At 47.9% G+C, this 17,092-nt stretch overlaps 6 protein-coding genes across 6 annotated transcripts; 3 read left to right on the forward strand and 3 right to left on the reverse strand.

Moving 5' to 3' along the window:
- Positions 1-329: 329 nt before the first annotated feature.
- Positions 330-926, forward strand: N7478_010590 (terpene cyclase; the record flags this gene model as incomplete). The annotated part of the gene is made up of 1 exon (XM_056926804.1): positions 330-926. One exon carries the CDS (start codon positions 330-332, stop codon positions 924-926), a length of 597 nt encoding a protein of 198 aa, XP_056776174.1.
- Positions 927-1,324: 398 nt separating this feature from the next.
- On the forward strand, positions 1,325-5,312 carry N7478_010591 (hybrid sensor histidine kinase/response regulator; the record flags this gene model as incomplete). Its single annotated transcript, XM_056926805.1, has 2 exons — positions 1,325-1,392; positions 1,454-5,312. 2 exons carry the CDS (start codon positions 1,325-1,327, stop codon positions 5,310-5,312), a joined length of 3,927 nt encoding a protein of 1,308 aa, XP_056776175.1.
- Positions 5,313-6,659: 1,347 nt separating this feature from the next.
- N7478_010592 (uncharacterized protein) lies at positions 6,660-7,616 on the forward strand (the record flags this gene model as incomplete). The annotated part of the gene is made up of 1 exon (XM_056926806.1): positions 6,660-7,616. The coding sequence occupies one exon, from the start codon at positions 6,660-6,662 to the stop codon at positions 7,614-7,616; it is 957 nt and encodes a 318-aa protein (XP_056776176.1).
- A 2,438-nt stretch (positions 7,617-10,054) lies between these two features.
- On the reverse strand, positions 10,055-11,340 carry N7478_010593 (uncharacterized protein; the record flags this gene model as incomplete). Its single annotated transcript, XM_056926807.1, has 2 exons — positions 10,055-10,598; positions 10,685-11,340. 2 exons carry the CDS (start codon positions 11,338-11,340, stop codon positions 10,055-10,057), a joined length of 1,200 nt encoding a protein of 399 aa, XP_056776177.1.
- A 10-nt stretch (positions 11,341-11,350) lies between these two features.
- On the reverse strand, positions 11,351-12,058 carry N7478_010594 (uncharacterized protein; the record flags this gene model as incomplete). Its single annotated transcript, XM_056926808.1, has 2 exons — positions 11,351-11,928; positions 12,016-12,058. 2 exons carry the CDS (start codon positions 12,056-12,058, stop codon positions 11,351-11,353), a joined length of 621 nt encoding a protein of 206 aa, XP_056776178.1.
- Positions 12,059-12,076: 18 nt separating this feature from the next.
- Positions 12,077-12,343, reverse strand: N7478_010595 (uncharacterized protein; the record flags this gene model as incomplete). Its single annotated transcript, XM_056926809.1, has 1 exon — positions 12,077-12,343. One exon carries the CDS (start codon positions 12,341-12,343, stop codon positions 12,077-12,079), a length of 267 nt encoding a protein of 88 aa, XP_056776179.1.
- Between the last annotated feature and the right edge of the window lie 4,749 nt (positions 12,344-17,092).

Genomic DNA, 17,092 nt, shown 5'->3' on the forward strand with positions numbered 1-17,092 from the left:
TGTGCCGCCATCAGGTACGTATCTCATCTCAGCAGATCTCGCTCGTTTCCAACCGGCTCTTTGCGCTGCTTTCTCTATATTTACCCCCGCTTAGGTAGCTCGGACCTTCAAGGTATAGAATGTGGGTGAGTTATGGCACTTCTCAAACAATTCGAATGACAGATCATTGATCCGTCATAGAGACTTTCGATACACCGGCAGTAAGCCAGTGTGTACGCAATACATGGCGCGTGACGCTAAAACGAAATGAAAGCCCAGATCCACTGCAAGGCTATGTCGATGGTCTCAAGGGCGTCCGTTCACACTCCACCTGATCCCGCTCTCTCAGGATGAATGGCCATTCATCAGGCTTCGCTCAGCCCTTGCTGATTGTGCCACTTGCACTGAAATGGCTCCTTGGAATGCAGAACAAAGACGGGGGTTGGGGAGCCTTTGATCGGGACAACAACCTGTTTCTGAACAAGATACCTTTCAGCGATATGGAGGCTTTATGTGATCCATCTACTCCAGACGTCAGCGGTCATGTGCTTGAGGCCTTCGGACTCTTCTTGTCAATTAGCAGGAAGCACAAGACGCAAGCTGATGAAAGCAAACTGGTCGATCATCTGACAGCGGCCTCCCAAAGAGCGATTGATTACCTTTCCAGTATGCAAGAGCCCTCGGGTGCGTGGTATGGGCGCTGGGGTTGCAATTATCTATACGGAACTAGTGCTGCCCTTTGTGCATTGCAATACTTTGTCGGTACTACAGAAAGCAACGCTTGGGTTGGGAGAGATGACAGCATTCTTGACGACGTTAAGGACGCAACACAATGGCTCGAGTTCACTCAAAACCAGGATGGTGGCTGGGGTGAGACACTACACCTTCATCTTGACTGCGTGAGGTCACCAATAAAGCAAATATTATTTCTCTTAGCTGTCCATTGACACACATGACAGGTTTTTGCCATCCAAATCGAACAACTAGCCCACAACCACATGGAGTATCTTGGAGGAAGAAGCTCGAGGTGAGAAGAGGATTGATATCTTGGGCTCACGATAAAAGCTTAAGCATTATCTCCTCGCAGCGTGTGGCTCCTGTAGTCGAGGTCTCTTAGAAACGTGACAATGAGTTGTGGAAAGCGGTGAGCAGGCCCGTGGCAGCCGACAAGGTTCCCCGGAACCTGTTTTTCAAATGGTGACGTTCTTGATCAGACGTTGTGGTTGGCTGATGTGTTAAAACTCTTCCGGCTGGAATAAAACAAGCTGAAGGGCTCGGGTCTACCTGAAGTTTTGCCCCGTCCATTCTCAATAGGTATGCACAATTCTCCGCAAGTTTTCCCAACATGGCTGAAAATGAAGGATGGGATGCGCAGTCGAACTACCGACTGGCGCAGGAACGGGAATTCTACAAGTGCGACTGAGCTTTGAATATCTTTAGTATGAAACAGTAGCTGACCTCTCGACTGCGGCAGGTACATCCCCAGCAACCATCCCACCTCGCATTTCGCTCCTTTCGATCCCACCAGCCACAGTACCTTCACCCCACAGCCGTCGCGAGATTCAGCTTTGACTTCCTTCGCCCAGCTGGGCGCTACCCGCCTAGGGACCCAACGGGCCTTGATCTCTCTCTTCGATCATACCCACCAGCATGTCATAGCGGAGGCCACTCCGACCTTGAGTTTAATTGATGGTACTCCCCGAGATGATCGCGATCGGCTGCGTCTGGGGTGCTGTGTGCTCCCGAAAGAGAGCGGCTTTTGTCATCATGTCGAGCACTTGCCATCGTCAGGTTCCATAGATAACGATGCAGCATTCGAGGGCAGCGCCTTGGTCATTTCGGATGTGACTGACGATGAGCGTTTCAGGTCTGGCAGGTCGCTTTATGCACTATCTGACGTACGATTTTATGCTGCCGTGCCTATCGTCAGTCCACGGGGTTTTACGATCGGCGCGTATAGCATGATGGACAGCGAGGCGAGGACGTCGGGTCTCCAAGAGCATTCTCTTATATTTATGAAGGACATGGCTGCGACCATTATGGAGCATCTGGTGCTTCTCGATTTTACACGCAAAAGCCGCCTGGCAGAACGAATGATTGAAGGCTTGGGGAGCTTTGTCGAGGGTAAGGCTACGTTACGTGATTCATGGCGGGAGGCCAATACACAGTACGTTGCATGGGAACATTCCGGAGATCCGATAGAGGGTCAGTTGAACATCAAACAGCAAGACATACAAGAATCTGCCAGGGGAACCGATGAGAAAATCCTTGTTTTCCGGCAGTCGGAAAGGAGTGACGGTTACACTTCGAAGAGGCCATTTTATAACAGCAATAACCTGGCAGATCGCAGCCAAGGACCTCGGATGGAATCAACTCAATCGGATACATCTACCCGACGTGCGACTGCAGACAATGATTTGCAAGAAAGCCCCCTCTCAACGAACATTAAGATTGTCTTCTCACGAGCCGCAAACCTGATCAGGGAGTCGATTGGAGCGGAGGGAGTTATGTTTCTTGATGCGGATAGCGATCGCTTTGGTAGCCTCGTCGATCACATGAGCAGCAGGGTGTTTGATTCTGGGGCAAAAGAACCAAGCGGTGACGAAAGCTCCGATTCGGGATCTTCATCCAGCAAGCGTGGGGAGCTTGACAGTACCTCCCTGTGTGTATGCTTGGGATTTGCGAGCTCGCGAGGGTCGAGTATCAATGATGACTCGGTAGCTGGCCGAGAAAACCTGATGCAAGAGCCCTTCTTAAAGGCACTCCTTCAGCGATATCCTCGTGGCGTAATTTTCTCATACACCGCCGAACGATCACTGTCGAACTACAGCGACGGCACCGCACAGGATTTGACCAACCCTGACCACGGCAGTACAACCAATGATTATTCTTCTCATAACGAAAGGCGCTCATCAAAAGAAAAAAAAGCAAGCAATACCTTTCGACGAGATGCCGACCAACTAATCAAAAATTTTCCTGACGCCAGGAACATCCTTTTATTGCCTGTCTGGGACTCGGAAAAACGCAGGTGTACTGCTGGGACACTAGTGTGGACGAATGATCCTCGGCGTGTTTTCACACTTGAGAACGAGCTCGTGTACATTTCCGCTTTCACAAACAGCGTCATAGCCGAAATCCGTCGACTTGACGTGGAGATGGCAGACAAAGCCAAAACTAAGCTGGTTCACAGCATTACGCACGAGCTCCGAACCCCACTTCATGGGATTCTAGGCACAGCGGACATTCTCGGTGACACGGCCATGAATGCCACGCAATATGGCATGATACATACAGTTGAGTCATGCGGCCGCACCCTTTTGGATATTATCAACAATCTGCTTGATCTTAGTTTCATCGACAAGTATCAGAAGGACCCATCTCGCCTAAGCGCTAACCAAGGGGCGGAGCAGGTTGACATGTCTTTCAGTTCGACAAAAGGAGGCCGCGTGCAAAGTAAAGACCCCGGTGAGACGGCCTCATCCTCGCATGTCAAGCTGGATGAGGTGCTTGAGGAAGTCATCGAGTCCGTTTTCGCCGGATATAGCTTCTACACACATCCCAGCGTGCCGCCTCCGGCGTTGGCTAGTTCATCTACGCGATCGGCTGGTCGAGCGAGCGCATTCGATCAGGTTGGCCCGAGTGCCAGCCAGATTACTATCATCTACGACATCCAGCCAGAGACGGAATGGGACTTCCTAACACACGCCGGTGCTTGGCGCCGCATACTGATGAATCTTTTTGGTAATGCGCTGAAGTATACATCTTCCGGCTATATCTACCTCGGTTTAAAGTCATTCAAATGCCGCACCCCTCGAAGCCACGCAGGGTCGATTAGTGAAGCGCGTGGCGAACAAGGCGATGAATATGATGTCACTCTTACAGTGAAGGACACTGGGAAAGGTATCGGACATGAATTCTTGCAAAATGATCTATTCACTCCCTTCATGCAGGAGGATTCATCTGCATCCGGTAGCGGTCTGGGGCTGAGCATCGTCCGTGAGGCCGTTAGTTCCCTTGGGGGCTCTATCGAGACCAACTCTACCAAAGAAGTCGGTACTGAACTGTTGGTCCGGGTTCCGCTCATCCGTTTTCCCGGTAGATCAGCTGTTTCGGCGGCCTCGATGCCGACTACCCTGCTACATACTGAGGGGAAGACGATTGGCCTCTTAGGCTTCGGGTCTTCTCTCCGGTCTCAACGAGATACAGCGTTGTACTCGGCCTTGGAGCGATTGTGTTGCGAATGGTTTGGCCTGAAAATGAATTCCGTATCTGCATTGGAGGGTGAACCCGTCGGCTTCGACTTTTACTTAGTCGTTCAGACGGAGCTGGACTCTGGGGATATTGAAAGAAGAAAGCTTTTTACCAGCTGTAAACATTTCGACGACGGAAATGGTTGCAGCTCGCCGGTGGTGGTTATTTGCCAGTCTCCTAGAGAAGCCCACAGCATGTTTGTTGCGGCCAAAAATCGTGACGAAGCCACAAGCTTCGAGTTTATCAGCCAGCCTTGCGGGCCTCGAAAACTGGGCCGTGCGCTAGATTTGTGTATGAGGCGGCGGCTCGATCGACAGTCTGGCCGGCCCTCTACTGACGAGTCGACTCGCTGGGTGGAAATGCCAGAGTCCTCCCATTTGGCACTGGACGTTGATTCCAGTGATTCGCCCGAAGAGAGGATGAAAATAAGGAAGCGATCGACGACAGACGAATTCCCGAGCCCAGAGTTTCGACCTGATCGAATTTCATCAACCGAACAAAGTGGGAGTTTAAATTCAAGAGGCACCTCGAAACCCACCTCTCCCAACGATAGACAGGGGAACGTAGATCCCCCTGGTCCATCCATCTTGTTAGTGGACGACAACGAAGTAAACCTCCAGCTACTGTGTGCCTACACGAAAAAAGGGAGTTTTGACTACATGACTGCTCGCAATGGGGCCGAGGCAGTCGCCACATATGAGGCCTACCCCGGCCAATTTCGGGTAATTATCCTTGGTATGCCCAAGCGCTTTCTCCGCTTTCCTTCTTTCATCCGTTACATTGATTTAAAATCCCCTTTCCTCTTTGCTGCTAATACTGTGCTATCAGATATTACGATGCCCGTCATGGATGGCTTCGAGGCGGCCCGACAAATCCGCCGCCTTGAGGAAGAGCATCGGGCCGTATTGAGTGAGTCGGTACGAAAGGCGTTGCCGCCCACAATCATTGCTGCTTTGACAGGGCTGCACAGCCCTGCTGCCCAGAAAGAGGCTTTCGGTTCTGGGATTGACACTTTCCTCGTCAAGCCGATCAAGCGATTGGATTTGTACGCCGTTCTGCAGCGGGTAGAAGATAATCTGTAGTCCCTATAATATCTTAGCTAAAAATTGATATGTTGCGACCCGACGCAGGCACTTGCAACCCAGGGAAGAGTGCATTCAGACAAGGGCTTTTTGTTCGAAACTTTTTGCGGCAAAGAAAATATGACAATCTCCCTACAATCTACTTGTGTTAGTCTCATTGCATCTCTGTCGCGTCTGTCAAGTCAGTGGACAGACACATTCACATGGTAAGTTTGCCCTGGATCAACAGATAACACCTGGCTCTGGCATATGACCCATCGTCTGTATACCATGCACTTTGGCCAGTGTTCTGATGCACCCCAGGAACGGATGGAAGACATTAGCTCGGTACCGTCAAAATTCGCAGCAGGCGGCTGCTGCACTCCGTTTTGCGTGAAATTGAAAGCGATCTCTGCTGTTCTTACGGCGGGAATGCGCTGGGTTCAACAAAGCCGCCCTGACGGGCCAGTCGTACCCTCCAAAAGTGTCTGCGCAGTATGTTGCACGCTGTGCTCTGGCACTGCCAACTTGGCAGTTTCGATCAATGAGTGGGAAATCCCCAGCTGTGAGTGATTGGTCGTCAACGAAGACATGGAAATGAGGACGTGGGGTATCGAGGTAGCAGCTGTCTAACTAAAACAGTTAATTAATGTAACCCAACAAAGTTTCTAAACTATTGTTTTAGAGAGAAAAACAGGCGCTATATTTACAATGAGAGGATCAAATTGATTTCCAATCAAGAGGATGCTCGACAGATATCTCGGGGATTAATTCCGGTGATGCGGCTCGGTTCCTGGTTTGCACGAGCCTCAAATCACAGCACAGAGGGCACCAGACGATGTCCCCGCCATCGCAGCGGGAATTTTGACGTTGTATTCGGCCTCGATTAGTTGACAAATATGTCGTATCGGTTTTGGGATGGGGCATAACTTTGTAACACAAAGTCGATCGCGCCAACAAGATCAATCGAGGCGCACGCTCGCTCTGGGGTTCCGCAGACCCGCAGCCATATGCAAGATGCCCCTTTGTTATTCTTAGATCGATTGCATGCTGATGTCGATGTTGCCGATACGATCACTAGCTTTTTTGTTCCCAGTTGTGTCTTTTTCGCCTTTTTGGGGAAGCCGCCAACGGCTGATCCCATCAATAACAGAAGATGTGGCAATTTGAATGCAGATCAAAGGCTGGAAGAGGTAGTGGAATCGCCCTTGTTAGTTGAAAAGGACGGTGTGCCGGGGGCGCCGGGCTTGGATACGTCTGGACGGCACATGGACGCATCCGGCAGGTCATCTCTTCTCCGAAGGAGCAACACTACAACACGCCAGTTGGTTTCCTGCGAGTGACAATTCAGAAATTGCACCCGAGCCTATGGATTTAGATATTCTGGAGTCAGCTCTCGACCAGGACAACTTTGATCAAAGAAGTCCATCGGATGGAAATCCATCTACTCCCAGAGGGTCACTGAGCCAATCAGTACTGGAAATGGTCCCTTCTCGCTACTCGCCTGGGGCTAATCCAGAGCTTGGGGATGCTAGAAGTGAATGTACTCAGATCTTGTTGGAAACAGTCTCGATGGAATGGAGTCAGGGCGAGCGAGCAACAGGAGAGGAACCCAACCCCGACACTGGATCTGTTCTTGGAATTGCTGCTCAGGCATCTATCGATCCTGCAGCACAGCGACGATCTTCGTCAGAAACGATAATATTGTCAGAAGAACGCCGTCCCTCCAGGTCTGAAGAACAAGAAGCTTTTCTCGGTGGCCTGAGGAGGGCCCAAGTGGAGCAAGAGGAGTTGGAAAAAAGGATGGAGAGCGACGGGCTCAATGAAGAGCTCAATTTGCTCTATCATAATCAAGCTTCACGCAGAGATTTGCTTCAATCAGGTCAAACTCAGGATTTGTCACTGCTGACCTCTGCTAACCAGCAATCGGAAGCAGCATACAGAGAGACCGAGCATATCACAACAAAACCTGTCGACTCCAATTGTCAAACGTCTACACAACCACTTATCGAGATCAAGTTCTGGTCACTCGAGCGAGGTCAGTGGAATCAATCTGACTGTCTCCTCGTAGACCCATCCGACCCCTCACCCTTGGAGCGGCTCGCACGAAAGTACTCATGCAAAGGATATACACTCTACGATGGGAATCTTAAGAGCCTTCGTCCAGCCCATTGTTACCGCGCAGCAACAGCGGATGATACCAATGTGATCTTCTTGATTTCCGCCCACGAAGAGAAAACCATTGCGGCTACAGAAGGAATAGGGAAGGAGGAGAAACTGATTTCAATGGCCGCTTGCATTTTGGGACGTGCAGGAGAGCGATGAACCAATTTGCTCGGAAGTCCGCGGTACACCCAGCATCTTCATGTGAATCATTGGTTCCTAAGAATTTCTTCTTGGGGAGCTGATGAGGACAAGAATCTTCTTTTGAGAGGGCCGTGTTTCTAGAACACGTCTCCCAGAAGGCCCTTGTTCTTGTGAAGCGCTGCCAATTGAGCGAACCTCGAATGAGCATAAAAATCTAGACGTACCTGCGCAATGCAGCCACCTTTGTAGAGAAGATTACTTGTAAGCATTTGTGAAACTACGCCTTAATTGCTGGCCTGGCAGGCGGAGATGAACCGGCAAAACGGATTAACGGAAAAAGATTGCACCATAAATGCTTGCGTGTTTCTTTCAGAGATCCGTGATATTTTAAAAATTGCTATTAGTAGATTCAACCGGCACTCAAAAATCCAGAATCTATCCATGCTATCCTGCCTGCTGAGTGAAAATTAGCGTTATTTGCAGGGCCTCTAGAACATGATGTTTTATGCAAACCAACACCTTCACAATAGCTTGTTAGATAGGAATTGATGACAGTGGAAGCAGGAAAATAGAACATCTCAACAACATGATATCAAAATAGGTTGGTGGACAAGTGCACATACCGATTTATGCATACGATGTTAGGTGTCAGATATTCATCACCGAAATTATCAATTATCATCGTTGATCACAAGGTTTTTTGGTGACACAGTATATGAAAAAGTTTTTGCCACTGTTGGCACTGTTTAATCAGTCGTGGGAATGCCGCAGAAAAGCTTCGATCACGCGATTCAACGTTCACCACCAACCTTTAGCTGGGTACCATTCCTCTGCGAGGAGGTCTGGCTAATTTTTTCAAAGGTAGCTGTTAATGTTTGAATGTTGGGACAGAGCTGTTGAGCAACATGAAAAGGATGCGGTCGCATTGGAAAAACACCCAATATGATTCATTACCGAGGAGAAACTGGTGTAGCCATGGGCAGCAGCACGATTTTGACTGTGCAATATGCAACAGGTCAAATTGGAGGATTATTTCCTTGGCTTTTCCCTCAGTCACCGACGATTGCTGCAACGTGCAGGTTATGAGGCAGTTCGCGGCTCTATAGATAAACCAAAGCTTTCATTACCAAGAGAGCTGCTATCGCGACATCCTCTAATCAGACATGGACCGCAAAAAAGCCAGCCCTTCTCATCCTTAATGACTCTTTCTGCGAGCACGATCGAAATCACAATATCATAATCAGCTACAGATTTCTCCTAGAGACGACGCAATCTATATATCAATACGTCAACCTAGCTCTTAGCCTCAGCCAACATACTTTTGTTTCCGGTATCGAATGAAGCTGAACTCGTCTTTGAGATTGAAGCAAAAAGACGCACCAGCTCACTTGGCTTGGATAAGAAGAGTGCTACTGATAGGTCAGTATGGTGATGCCCAGCAACTTCAAACTATGCTTACAAACGCCCTGAATAGGAATTCTGCATTTCCTGTCCCCCAAAATTCAGGCGAAAAGCCTATCTCTCTTTCTCCTATCCCTGAATTTGATTGTCATGGCTCAATTTTTGAGGGAACACAAAGGAATCAGACGGCTTGTCTCTATCGAAGATCTCATTGGTAAGTAATCTAGTACCAAGAAACTTGTGATCCTAATCTAATTGCGTTGTTAGATTTCTCGGAAAGATTTCTCGTTACCCTCTGGTCTCCTCTAGCGAAGGACAGCCCCAAAACTTCAACGGGGTTTCGGGTTTATCTGAAAAATATCCTTCGGAGATCTCATACAACATATCGTACACTCATCGCGACATTTTACTATCTAGCTCTCTTGCGGTTCACGATTAAGCAAAAGTTTCCCACTGAGCCGTTTCAAGTGCCCCAGGAGCTTCAGCTTCTACAGTGTCAGCGGCGGATGTTTCTCGCAGCTCTTATGCTGGGTTGGAAGTTCACTCAGGATTATGTGTACTCGACGCGACGTTGGGCATCCTTCTCGGGTCTAAGTGGTAAGGAGCTAAATAGAAACGAAGGATTGTTTCTTTCCGTGATCGATTGGCGCCTCTTTATATCGCATGCAATGTTTTCTCACTGGAAGTCAGAGGTTCTGTACTATTTTCAGAATCCAGACGTTGCTTTACAAACAAACAAACAAACAATTCATTAACGCCCGGCGGCAGATCCGAAAGGGCAACTATCACTGATCTACTGTACATGTCCATCTGTGTATGCTGTGTCTCCTGAAAGCCCATACATAATGCCTTATGACATATGACAATTCCAAAAAGCAGTGTCGCAGCGAGTTTCTCGTGGGTTAGTAAGTGGGTTAGTAGGCTGGCTTGAAGGCGCTTCTCCAAGTGTTCAACATCCTATCTTCGGCAGTTGAAGCGCGTCTACCATCTGTGGCACGAGGTGGTGGGTGAGTAGGGTCGGAAGAAAAGGGTGGGTAGTTATGTTGGCCATATGTTCAAGTAGCCTTGAGTCGGCCCGTCGTGATGGCGAAACGTATGGAGGCCTGTACTGCCTCTAGATTTGGCGTCCACTTCTGATCATCAGAAGACTGCTTCCCCCCAAGGGCGAAGGAGATGTTTCCTCGGCGAGTCTGGGTGCATTCTAATAGTTCCGTCCGATGCGCAGTCCACTTCCGACAGCGGAAGAGGAAGTGCTCCACGGTCTCTCTTGCTTGTCCGCAATCGCATTGATCCGTCTCTACAACATTAATTTGATTGAGATATCCATTGAGTCTAGCCATGCCGGTTCGGAGTTGGGCCAGTACGCTCGCTTCTTTCCACATTAGGCGATCATACAACTGCCGGGTGTGTTTGCCTGGCAGTGCGGCATCTACTCGTTTTGCGTGTCTTCCTATGTTCTCTGGTAGCTCACTGCTGGGGACTGCTTGGGACCGTGCGATATTCAATGTTGTCGACTTCATCCTCGGGACGCGTTCTTGTGGGAGAGCATCTTCTTGTGTCGCAGCTCTGGCCTGTTCTTTAGCCAGACCTAACAGCTTACTGTCTTCGCTAGTAGGGATCCAGTGGAAACTGATCCGATTTCCATTTCTCCGCAACCTTCTCGTCAACTTGTACATCTGACAAACCAACTCCTGGCCAGACTGTCGTCGAGGTTCCTTAGCGTGAGCGCCGCCGCCTTGTTGCTTGTGAGCAACGTAATTTTGTAGTCTTTGATTCCCACTACCATTTTCAACACATGTGCCATGGCTGCCAGCTCTGCAGAGAACGGGTTTTGCTCTGCTCTCGCGCCCAATGTGGTGGAAAAGGTTTTGAGCTTCAATTTTCGATTTCTAGGAGGCTGTTTCTCGCTTGCGACTCCAAACCCCACCAGCTCGTTCCGTGCCGAGCTGCTGAGCGCGATCTGCATCAATCCGCCCGCTTCAGTCTGAGGCTCATCTTGTCCATCAACATTGGCCTGCACGCGTTCGTCCCAGGGGGCCAACGTGAACGGGTTGATTGTTTCCAGTGTCTCCATATCGAAATGCTTAAGCGCGTCCGCTACATGATACAGCGGCGAGCGATGATATCGTCTGAACTTTCTGATCCGGTCTGTGCCCCTGCGGAGCGGGTTAGTTTCAGGCAGGGTATGCATGTCTGTCCACATCTTCACGGCCCGTCTCCAGAATCGGTGTCGTGCGGTGGCAATGTGGGCCTCCGCCTCCGCTACGCTGGTCGCGACCGTGAGGAATGCCCCCACAATGGCTTGTGCTCCAACTCTTTGGACTCGATTGATCGGCCCCATGGCCTTGTCCTTACACGCGGGCATCCAGACATAGGAGGCGTAGTCCATGACCGGCGCCACCGTCGATGTGAAAAGCTGTCGCGCTGTTGCTGGGGACAGGCCCCGAAGTCGCCGCAGCTCCATTGCTGCTTCGAGACCCTAAGACACGGCCCTTGCAATATTCCTTGTATTTGAGTCTTGTTTCCATCAACAAACCCAGGATCTTGACGTGGTCTTTGGGTACAACCGTCTGTCCTTTGATGATAAACGGCTCATGGTCCGATTTACGCCTCTTGGGCGCAATGTGTAAAATAGCTATTTTCTCAGCTTCAAAGGTCGCACCGCTTCTCTTTTCCCAGTAAAGCGATTCATTGATAATTGCTTCAATTCCTTCCCGGTTACTCTGCGCGGTCGGGCCGGTCACCCACGCGGTAAAATCATCCACGAATGCGACTGCTCCGCCCTGGCTGTCGATCTGTCTTTGCACGAGGTCTGCGTTGAGGAAGAGGAATAGGATCAGAGACAGGGGTGAGCCCTGGGGTAGGCCAGCCTGTGGCAATCCTCGACCCTCAGAAAGTTGTTCGTTGATTTGGACGGTGGCCGTTCGTTCTGAGCAGGAAGCTTCGACCCACCGGAGCAAGTCATCTGGTATGCCTCGCGCTTTTATCCTTTGGAGCAGTCATTCTTTACACACACCATTGTAGGCCCCTTTGTGCACCGCGTCCGAGACCACCGACATGAGTCGATCGGCTTTCTGCTACACTATGCCTTCCGGTGGAGTGGCAGCGAGGGTGCTCGCGATTCTAGCATCAATCTCTTTCCATGGCGCGTTCTTCAGTAGAAGCCGTTCCTGATACTTTGGGCTCGGCCACGGGGCATCAAACACAGTCTCAATGGCGCCATGGTCCGAGCCGTGGTCATCCTCCAGAATTGCGCACTTAGCCATCGAGTCCGTCAAGTTTTGCGAGGCCAGAACAAGATCGATGGTAGACTCACAGTCCCACTCTGTCCTCCGCCGTGCCATGTCTTAGGTGCCTCGTTTGAGTAGGCTGCTGAGTGCAGATTCATTCATGAGGTCAATGATCGGATCCGCTTCGCCTCGCCTACTCACAGACGCATCATCGCCCCCCCCCCCCCCCCCCCACCCCAAAGTTGATCATGGCGATTAAAATCTCCCGCAATCATGATCTCCACCACTGTCCCTGTATTTCGCCGTACCTTTGTGATAGCATTTCTCAGGTGATTGTAAGCATCGTTCAATGCGGAGGTATCCCCTCCTTGTACGTAAACTGATGTTATACAAACCAGTCGTTCGAAAAGCCGAATGACAGCCGCTGTCAGACCCGGCGACTCGATCCGCACTAGCTCCGCTTCCACATTCTTATTCCCCCAAAGTCTTTGCCAACGCCCCAATAAGACCGCGATAAACCTAATCAATTCAACCACCCCTTTCTGCTTGAGGTATATCTGGCGGGTCCGGCACAGGGTCGAACGTACCGAAACGCTTTTGGTCAAAAATTGAAAGCCAAGTAGCCACTAGCTCTAATCAAGAAACTCACTTGAATATATGCCACTACTAGAACATCGGAGGTTTCAAGGAAACTGTATGCGGAATAATTATATGTGTTCAAGCTACCGATGTTTTATAAGAGACATACCAAGAAGACCACGGCCTATAGTGGTAGCTCAAATATTCAAATTTTGCGATTGAATCCTTCCTCCTTCTATATACTTTACCTGAGTATTACCTGTGATAACACAATGGAACCCAGGCTGTAAAAAGATCATAACTGCTTCATCCCCGCCATGGCTGCGGGTGTGGAGAGTCTCGCGTTCCTGCCCCTTAAAAATGATCTTCGCAAGACCGTCCCCCAGTTGGGATCGACGATAATTGCGCTCAAATGGTCACTAGGTCCGATGACTCGGGGAGCGTGGTGTAGCTTTCCTAGTATCTCCACAGGTTTGCTCGTAATCCAGCCTTGAATTTCGCAATTCTCATCAGAGGTCTAGTAATTCAGCGAAAGTTCAAATTGGAAGCTAAAGGTGTCACACACCAATTTTCCAAATTGCTTTTTGAGCTCCTCGTCGTCACTTATAATATGACTAACAACCATTGTTTTCAACGGCTCCATTCCGATCGACAAAGTCCCAGAGATGGGTAAAGGTGGCAGCTGGAGAGGATGTCGGCCAATGGAATATGAGCATAGATATCATTCCAAACTTTTCTCAATTCGCGTTAAGCGAGCACTACCAAGCAGCGAAAACGAAGTGAAAGACTCAAAAGTGCTTGCAGGTGTCGAGTTGATGTAAGTCTGTGGGGAAGGGACAACTATCATGAAGTCATTGAGCCAATTGATGATCAAACGTCGCTCGCTTCCACCCCAAAGTGAGCAGATTTCAACGTGAAAAATCTTTCGTATCTGACTCTGAGCATCAGTAGCTACGGCGACCAAAGTAGAATTTTACTGTGGAAACGCGTAACCGTCTGAAATTCTATATACAGCAAAATACACTCTTTATGTGGGAGATTACTCAGTAAACTCAATAACACTTAGTTACTAGCCGTGCCTTACCCTACGGTCTGGACACCAAACACGACTAGCCGCATTTGGTGTCCCGCAGCGCAATGTAATTCTCACCGGAATGTAATTTTTTCGCCTTTATATACAATTTTTTTTAGCAATTTAGAATTCATTATAAAAACCAATAACCTCTCCCGACTCGCTGTATAACGGTTCTGCCTCTGCCTCTCTTTAAGCCTCCGTAATACGTAGTGTGGTAGGAACACCGTACTTTTTCTCCAATTCTTTTACCGCCCGTCTCTCATCTTTTTTGTCTTCCTTTGCCTTCCGCTCAGCTATACTACATTTAGCATCTTTAACACGTATAATACTATCATCACTAAGGCCCATAACATACCGTCTAGTAGTTTTTTTCTCCCGCAGGGCTCGGATAGCAGCCATTTCCCGTATAGTAGCCGTAGTATTGGTTAAGACGTTAAAATAGAACTCTTGCTCATCTAAGACCTGTGCGAGTGTTTTTTTTTCTTTGGGCGTTAAATCAGGCCGGCAGAGAAGAGGAGAGAGATGTTTTTGCCTTTTTTCCACATCTTTAAAGGTTTTTGAAGGTATGTTTTCAAGACTTGACAACAAAAGATCTAGTTCCGGAGAGGGTATTTTCTCTCCCGATAGATCAATTTCAATATCTGTAATAGAAGAAAAAGCATTTTCGAGGCTCTCACAGACTTTTTTTGCGTCAACTAGATAAATTCCTTGCTCTAAAAAGGCATTTCGACATATTCGGGATATAAGGGCTTTATCTCGGAATTAGTAAAGATCATTTAGAAAGGATGATTTTAATGTAAGAAGACCTCCACCCTATTGATTATTTTATATCTTAAAATAAGCCTTATAAGCTTAGAAAGGCTTACTATCTAAAGGTTAAAGATAATTTATTCGATTCAGCAGAAATCCAAATATCTTAATACCTGCTTTGGTCGTAGTATCAAGAAATTCAAATATTAGATATAAGCCACAGCCGTCGACCAAGAGAATACACTACTCTCTATTTTTAAGATAAGTATATGTTTCACAATCAAATTCTTCCATCCAACACACAACAAGTTTACTAATAATATAGCCTTTTTCTACAGTCACAGTTATCTATTTATTAAGTATTGGATAGTTATACCACAACTCTATATAATACTATCCTTTGAAGATAACCAAGGGCTATATTCACCAACTATCAGCAGTAATATATTCTACGATTGTTACCCTTTTACTATATTCTATACCTAGGAGGTCTAAAGCTTTACCAGATTGGCTAGAAAATATATATCAGGTCCGTCCTTATCCAATTTAAAAGCCAGTTTCATCAAAGTTATAAATATTGTATAGATTTATACCCTTAAGAGCCTTAGCTAACAAATCATACCAATAATAAAGCTCTACAATATCTATAATTCCTAGACGTTTAGAATCAATAATTTTCTGCCTTCTGAGCTTTATCTTAGTGTCTAGGAAACAACGAATATAGCGATATACCTAATCTTTTCCGACCATCCGATCGGGTATCTTTGACCACATAAGTGTAGCATTAGCCCAATACTCTATAATAGCAGGCGTCGGAGGAAGAAAAGAAGCATCCAAAGTCTTTATCCAATAGCCTAAAGCCTTCTCCTGATAGACATTTAGGGTATAATTCGATGGTTTAACCTCTGTTTTAGGCTTCATATTGCAATTAACACGTCGCCATAACAATCTATAATTAACGCCAAATTGCCGCACGACCTCACGTAAATTTAGCTTTTTTTGGCTTCGAGCGTGTTTCACGGCCTCATTTACACAAGATACCTCAGTTTCAATAGAATCGGCCATATTTAAGGTGGTACCTTGTAGTAATAAAGATGTGTAAAAAGAAAAATTACATTCCGGTGAGAATTACATTGCGCTGCGGGACACCAAATGCGGCTAGTCGTGTTTGGTGTCCAGACCGTAGGGTAAGGCACGGCTACCACTATATGTGAGACGGGAAGTGGGGCGGCCAGAAATCCACCAGGTCAACCAATCACCGTAGGCCTTGGAAGAGTTACTAAATCAAGTGATGGGATATGTGGATATGACCAGAGCCACCGCGGGTCTCTCCGGATGCAACAACCATCCAATAATTAAACTCGGAATGGTCTAAGGACTAAGAAGCCCGTACATTGAAAGTAAGTCGATGATGTCATCTCTGAATCTAACGTGAGCCGTAAGCGAAGGGCCAGTCTACTTATTTGCTCGTCGAGTTAGATTATTCGATAGGACTTGACATGTTATATACATTATCTTTGACTTCTGCTTCTTTGGGTGCTCGACCCCTTTCTCCGGGAGAAAGACACTCGTCGGAATGGAAATTTGTTGCCTCCTTAAGCCAATTCACTATCTGAAATGACATTCAGATTCCAAACCTGGAGATTAGCCAGGCTTCCTTGTGAACTAAGTCGAATGCATAGATACTTTTATCCCTCGATTAAGTCCAAAAATATACAGAATTCCCGTGAAAACCCTTGAGTTAATGTAGAGAGACCCATAACGTCGCCAACTCTGCAAAATTTGCTACGGATTTCAACTGTTCTGAGCACCAGAAAAGTATCTTCCAAATGATCCAACCAGAAGAAGAAAGGTGCGTCAAAGCCTGCATCATTGAATCACTTATTATTGAAAGAGGGCCCGGTTGCGCTCGTCATTGGTCGGGCATTGGCATGATAGCCACCCAGTTGCTCGTTGTGAATGAAGCAACGTTCAGATCCCTAGCCGGACTGAAGAGAGACCGCAGCTAATGCCACCGCTGTATCATCCCCCGAATGGACAAACTAAAGGGTGAAAGGACTAGAGGATGTGTCTTGAGGTCCACGATAGCTATCGGTAGTGGGAGGCGGCATTCGTTATCTAGCTGTTTGTACGTCGATGGGCCTTGCCTTCTTTTTTTTCTGGGTCTTTTCTTCCAAGCAAAACTTTTGCAGAGTCAAGCATGACGCAGCAAACAGTACGTAGTGCATTTTAGACGATAAAAGCCACGGTTGGTGTAGGTCCACAGATTGACTTTAATGGGTCACCTCGCTCATTGCTTTTTGAAAAAAGATTTTCGATGATTACTTGGCAACGGGATAAATGGTATATTGTATTCCACTCGGTATATCCAAAAAGGTAAACAATCTGTCTCCATGCATTTCCCGTTTCACCTCATCATCGATCCCCGAGGTCACGCCAGGATCCACTTTAGATCGTTC

The sequence above is a fragment of the Penicillium angulare genome (genome assembly GCF_028827245.1).
Source record: "Penicillium angulare strain IBT 27051 chromosome Unknown utg000007l_segment0_segment0, whole genome shotgun sequence".
Lineage (NCBI taxonomy): Eukaryota > Fungi > Ascomycota > Eurotiomycetes > Eurotiales > Aspergillaceae > Penicillium > Penicillium angulare.